Source organism: Phragmites australis, chromosome 19 (assembly GCF_958298935.1).
Source record: "Phragmites australis chromosome 19, lpPhrAust1.1, whole genome shotgun sequence".
Lineage (NCBI taxonomy): Eukaryota > Viridiplantae > Streptophyta > Magnoliopsida > Poales > Poaceae > Phragmites > Phragmites australis.
In genome coordinates, this window is record NC_084939.1 from 2,966,095 (window position 1) to 2,973,153 (window position 7,059).

General features: G+C 44.2%; 1 protein-coding gene across 1 annotated transcript; it reads left to right on the plus strand.

Annotated features, from left to right (window-relative positions):
• Positions 1 to 2,502: 2,502 nt before the first annotated feature.
• Positions 2,503 to 7,059, plus strand: LOC133900790 (protein LIKE EARLY STARVATION, chloroplastic-like). Its single transcript, XM_062342026.1, has 4 exons — positions 2,503 to 3,083; positions 4,609 to 5,258; positions 5,495 to 5,691; positions 6,361 to 7,059. Exons 1-4 carry the CDS (start codon positions 2,555 to 2,557, stop codon positions 6,737 to 6,739), a joined length of 1,755 nt encoding a protein of 584 aa, XP_062198010.1. The 5' UTR covers positions 2,503 to 2,554; the 3' UTR covers positions 6,740 to 7,059.

The following is a 7,059-nucleotide window of genomic DNA, read 5'->3' on the forward strand; positions in this document are numbered from 1 at the left end:
CTAAAGCAACATTGTAATCTCTGACACTTTGTGGTGGCTCCCTTGTTGACGATGCTCTCCTAAGCATCCTCTTTAACACAGAGCCCCCTCTGTCACTACCACTACCACCTCCATGCTCGTAGAACTCGCCTGCTCTCCTCCTGAACTCTTCCTCGTCCCTCGATTGAGCCATGACACGCTGCACCTATTCCTCTTCCGTGTCCTTATTGTCGCTTTGTCAAATCTACTTGAACTCTAGCTGATTCTTGCCTCCGAACCCTCTCCTCAGCCTTTCCCTTCCTCTTCTCTCTTGCCCTATCCAACTCACGTCTGAAATATTCACGTACATCTGGAGGCACCCTATCACAATGTATAACATTCAATCTGCGTCCTGCCAAATGTTCTTTCAACCTTGTGGCACCACCGCCTCTCTTTTCCTTATTGCAATAATTGCACCTAAAACCCAGGGCCAAATTGTCCCCATGCTGCCACACCACATCTTTATCTGTCATCGCTTAGTTTGCAATTTCTCTGTTGGAAGAAGAAATCTCGATGGTTAGCTTACTAATAAATATCTCCACACATGTTCAAATCGCTAGTCAACTCAATTGAACAAAAATTATCAATGTTTAGCCAACTAATAAACTTATTTGAACGAATATTAACACCATTTGCACCTAAAATCGATAGTAAATGGCCGATTGTCTAGCATGATTATTACCAACATTCGCATGTACATAGACAATTCAATGTAATAAGGTCCATAACCCAGCGAATCAACCGCTACATGTTGCTAATCGACTACACGACGAACTGCTGCCCTTGTAACACCGCTTAGCGAGCATTTTACATAAAAAAGCTACTAAACAGTCCACAACCGAATGCATCACGCAGTGCATCGTCGAAATACCACGCAATCTACAACTACCGATCATATAACATCGATTACCGGCCGATAAACATTAAAAATCGAAGCAGTTGCGACGATTACCGAACCTTGACCGACGGTTACCGAGATGCGGCGATATCTGGCGACGCGCTGGGTGCAGACCGTCGGTTACCGCTCGAATGCGATCGGTAACCGCCCACCCTCACTCGATTACCGAACCTTCCTCGCCGGATTTGCGCCAGAGAACACTGGAATAGGTCGGACGGTCACTGGCGCCGCGCCTGGTGCTGCAGGAGGTGGGGTGGGGAAAGTCTGTAGTGCACAGATAGCTCCAAACCGACGCATTCTTATCCACTGACCGTGGGTCGAAAACGGGCCGGTCTCTACTGTACATTCGACCCAGTACACAAAACAACCCATCTAAAATATATCCGAACTTTGCCCGTCAATTTGAATATCCAAACGAGATTTGTTTAAAATTTGGTTTTCACAGATACTTTGAAATTATCTCTAGTTTTTTATAGGATTTTTTGATTTTTTTCAAAATCGGTTTAACTTTTTTAATTTAAATTCGATAACCGTTCGACTTTCGAAACCGAACACACTGAGAAGATGACTTTTCGCAGGTACTCGTCGGCATTTTTTGAAGGGAAAACTGCAAACCCCCCCCCCCCCCCCAAAAGTCACTTGGATTTTGACTTTCCCCCCAAAAGTTGTTTTGTTGCAAAAAAAACCCTCCAAAAGTTTGACTTTGTTGCAAAAAACCCCCTAAAAATTCAAAAAAATAAAAAAATCATTAAAAAAATTCTAAAAAAAACTAGAGACAATTATTAGACCTTCTGTGAAATTTGTTTTCAAAAATAATATCCTTTGCATCATATTTCATGGAGAGGAAGTTTGAAAAAAAAGAAAAATGTGCAGCTCATTTATTAACTCATGTTATTTTAACTTTGTCATGTCTACCATTATTTTTTCTACACAAATAATTGTTTAAGTAAACTAATAAAAGTGGTTTCACTAATTTTGGGGGTGTTATGGATTAGTTATGAATTAATCTATCTGCAACACATTTACTCAATCCTGCACGTTACAATAACTATTTCAAGATTTCATGTATTTTTACAAGATAGAGGATCATGTAAGAAGACTAAAAAATTTTATTTCATGATTTTTGGATTAGTAAATAATTAACTATGCATTTAACTCGAATTAATAAATGAGTTGCACGTTTTTCTTTTTTTTTTTCAAACTTACTCTCCATGAAATATGATGCAAAGGATATTATTTTTTAAAACAAATTTCACAAAAGGTCTTATAATTGTCTCTAGTTTTTTTTTAGAATTTTTTGTGATTTTTTTTTAAAATTTTGAATTTTTAGAGTGTTTTTGCAACAAAATCAAACCTTTGGGGTTTTTTTTTGCAACAAAATAACTTTTGGGGAGGAAAGTCAAAATCCAAGTGACTTTTGAGGGGGTTTTTGCATTTATCCCTTTTTTTGAACCCTGGTACAGAGCTCCTTCACCTCAAGGACACGTGGGACGCCGGACGCACACCACAGGCCAAGTGCCACGTCATCACCGCCCGGGCCCACACCCGCATCTTTCCTTCCCCTCCACACTCCTCTTCGGCTCTTCCTCGTCGCCCTCCCCGCACACTCCTCGTGACTTCCACTCGAAGCCCGAGGAAATGGCGGCCTCCAACGCCGCCTCCATCTCGCCCACCACCGCCCCGCACATCTTCCTCCTCGGCCGCCGCAATGCCCGCGTCCGCGTGTCCGCCTCGGCGGGCGGCGGGACCGGCGGGGGGTCGTACCTGGACATGTGGAGGAAGGCGGTGGAGCGGGAGCGGCGGTCGGCGGAGCTCGCGCGCCGGCTCCAGGCTCCCCCCTCGGGGGAGGATGCCGCCGCGGGCGTGGGGCCGCCGCCGGGCGAGGACGTGGAGAGGCGGACGGCGCAGTTCGAGGAGATGCTGCGGGTGCCGCGGGAGGAGCGCGATCGCGTGCAGCGCCGGCAGGTCATCGACCGCGCCGCGGCCGCGCTTGCCGCAGCGCGCGCCGTGCTCAAGGAGCCGCCTGCCCCGTCCCCGCCCCCGACGCCGCCGCAGAAGGAGGAGATGGCCGCTGGCGCGGCGGGATCGGGCGAGGGCGGGGCTCCGAAGGGATCGGATCGGGGCTCCCGGAAGGTGGCGCCGGCGCCGGTCTCGCAATCGCCGGGAGGTACTGGTTTCCACCCGGTGCACGTGAGCCTTCTTGAAGATCACTAGTAGTTCTTCCACTTGTGAACGCAGCCTCACCTTCATGATCCTTTTTTAGCCTTTTGCCATGACTCAGATTTTTTTTTCCGCATGGGAATCACGATAAAATATGCTTCCTTTTTAGTCTCAGAGGGGTGGAATAGAAAGCGAGATCATGAGTTGATAAAGGAATTCAAGAGGCATTTGGGCAAAGAAAAATTCCAGCCATAAGCCCTTTCAAGAGAACCTGGGAACTGCGGTTGACAATATGGGTGATCTCTGTCGAATGTTTCTAGTGCACAGGTGGAACTTGAGCAACATTGTTTGATACTTGAATGGGATTGACCTTACATGCTGAGTGGACTTTAGGAGATGTGTCTCATCGATGAAATCAAAGGATCTTAAGCCTAGGGCCGATGGCAACACAACTTTTTGGTATAGGTATGAATGAATAAAACTTTAACTGGAGCTGGAGGATCTTGATGAATGTCGGTGTGCGCTTAAATGAATAGAACATTTTGTGGGCACTGATTGGTACATGGACCTAGGGTATTAGTTGGAAGTTGGAATCTATAAGGCTTGTCTATTAGTATCGTTGTGAAATATTTATGGAAGTCTTCCTCATGCGATTGCCATTTTGCTCTCTAGAAATATCAATTGTAGTTCTTCAATAGCACACATGTAGCTATGGGTCTTGTTGTTCTGATTAGTTGCGTACATGCCTATTTTGATACTAGTACTCTAGTTTGGGGTAATAGCATATACCTGTCAGAAAATGATTATTCCCATTGCCCTATAGTCTCTGTGCTGTATTGGATGCAAACAGCCCAATACTATATGCTTGTCTAGATCACTATTATACGAATTGTGAAGAACATTTTTTTATGTATTGTGACTTATTTGCCAGATTCTCGGTCATAATTGACAGAGAACCATGTATATTTCTCAATCATAATGCCAATGCAGTAATGCACCTATTCTTGGTTTGATTGTCTCTAGGTGAAACAATTTCATGATCGGACATGAATAGCTTTGTTGATTTGAGTATCTCTGCAAGATAATTTTGGTATCAGAAATTTTCTTGTTCATAGCACTCAGTGCAACGCTGCATTGCTGACCGTCTCAAATCATTTGTGGCTTTCTGTAGCAAGCAAATGTAGCTTGAAGTAGTGTTGACTCTCCAAAATAGTGCTTGATAGGAATCGATATATATATATAGAATTATAGTACCTTAAAGGTGCCTATAATTTTACTAGTGCTTTTCAGTGAAGGATGATGTTGATAAACGTACCAGTTAAACTAATACTATACCACCTTTAATCAATTTTGAGATATTGTTAGTTGCAATTACCATCAATATTCTTCTGCTTGTTGTGCATGAAGGATATCTTTAATCTTATGCATTTATGCAGTATGTTTAGCCAGAACATTTTACTTACCACAACAGTGTCCAGCTTATTGTAAAAGTAAGCTTCTGCTCTGACATCAGTAATCTGTTCTTGATTCAGTGCCAGACTCTGGGGATTCATCTACTTACAAGCAGGAAAGTTCAAAGCTTGGTACTCCAGGTCCGGATTTTTGGTCGTGGTTACCACCAATGCAAAATAGCAGTAAACCAAAGGAAAGCAGTACTGGTTTTAAACCATCCAAAAAAGTGGATCCATTTTCCCATCAACCTGATCTGCTGATGGAAAAGGAACAATCAGCAGACTTTTTATCACTTCCGTTGGAGACCTCTTTCTTTGAGGAAAAGGAAGATAGATCTCTTCCTCCCTTCCAGTCATTTGCTGAGCCTGAAAATGTTGGTTCCAAGGCTAATCAGGTTGCTGACACAAAGGAGACATTTGAAGAACAGTTTTCAAACAATGCAGCTGAGGTGGCTAGAGCTCTTAGTGAAAGCGATGATAAATCATCCCATGGAATATATCCGGATGGTTCAATGTGGTGGAAAGAGACAGGTGTAGAACAAAGGCCTGATGGTGTAATTTGCAAGTGGACTGTGACTAGGGGAGTTAGTGCTGATGGTGCTGTCGAATGGGAAGACAAGTATTGGGAGGCTTCAGACCAGTTTGATCATAAAGAATTAGGTTCTGAGAAGTCTGGACGTGATGCTGCAGGCAATGTATGGCGGGAATACTGGAAGGAGTCAATGTGGCAGGTAAATTGCTGTCTTATTTGGGCATTTGGTAGAAGTATCTGTTCACTGTATGTAAAACTTACAACTTAATTTTAAAAAGTATGTGCAATAGTTCAAATATTGTCTGCTGGGATTGGCTGGCTTGAGAGACACAGATGCATGTTTGCACATGTGACTCTACAACTGTTATCTTTCAATCTGACTCCTTCGTGGTAACATTTTGCTAAGTGATAATTTGAGTATTGCATCTGTTGCAGGATTACACCTGTGGGGTTATGCATATGGAGAAGACTGCGGACAAGTGGGGACAGAATGGTAAAGGGGAGCAGTGGCAAGAGCAATGGTTTGAGCATTATGACTCAACCGGTCAAGCTGAAAAATGGGCCGATAAATGGTGCAGCTTGGATCCAAATACACCGCTGGATGTTGGTCATGCTCATGTTTGGCATGAAAGGTAAGAGCTTCACTTTTATCTTTTTCAGGAATAAATATCTCATTATCAGATCATTATGCTCACATATCATTTATTATACAATTATTGGCAAGTATTGCCAATCATGGATTCTGGTGTGTTTCCAAACCCACCACCTAATAAAAATTTCATAGGCATATTAAACACATGGAAATAGGGAATACCACTACTAGATTTGGTGCCTTTTCTATCGAATCGGTCATAGTGCACCCTTTGTCCTCCACTCCATTACTGTTTTTTTTCCCGGTCATAGTGCACCCTTTGTCCTCCACTCCATTACTGTTTTTTTTCCTAAAAAATATTTAAGTACAGTTGCTGAGCAGATTTATGCATTTTTTTCATGCAATTAGTGACTGTACGAGGTGTGTAACGGGCGCTTAATTTTACAAATTTTTAGTCCTTTTTCAGTACTTTATATGTATTCGATATTTTGCTTCTCGTATAAATTAACTAACATGTATCTAGCCTAATTAGTTGTTGCTACTAGCACATGTAAGGCAAGCTTCATTTCATCCACTACTAAAAATTGGTAACAAACGAGCTTTAAATTGTTCTCATGAACTTTTAAGTTAGTTTTGAGCAGACTTTCCATTGACAACTCCATTGGCATTGCCTCTTATCATACGGTACCTGCTGAACTTCTGTCCGCAGGTGGGGCGAGAAGTATGACGGCAGTGGCGGCAGCGTGAAATACACTGACAAGTGGGCCGAGCGGTCCGAGGGCGACGGGTGCTCCAAGTGGGGCGACAAGTGGGACGAACACTTCGACCCGAACGGCCATGGCGTCAAGCAGGGGGAGACCTGGTGGGAGGGCAAGTATGGGGACCGGTGGAACCGCACCTGGGGCGAGGGGCACAACGGCTCCGGGTGGGTGCACAAGTACGGCCGGAGCAGCAGCGGCGAGCACTGGGACACGCACGTCCCGCAGGAGACGTGGTACGAGCGGTTCCCTCACTTCGGCTTCTACCACTGCTTCGAGAACTCGGTGCAGCTCCGGTCCGTCCGGCGGCGGCAGCCTCCTCGGAAGTGAAGGTCTGAAGAAAGAGTAGCAGCGGTAGATGGTCAGGAACGTTTCGTTTGCAGGCATAATCTGAGTAGTTGGCTACTCATCTCACCCATCTCCATCTCTCATTTTTTTGGTTTTGCTGGTAGAGCAGCTCATCATGCTTGTACAATTAACATGACTGATTCCAGCATGCTGTTTGTCATAAAGTGAAAGTCGGAATGCTGATACATGAACGGAGTATTCAGACGGACATGGATAGGAAAAGTTTATAGCGGTAGATGTGTCCCAAAAAGTCGCCTTTTTTGGACTGCTTCAGGAGGGAAATTTATTTATTTGCCACCCAA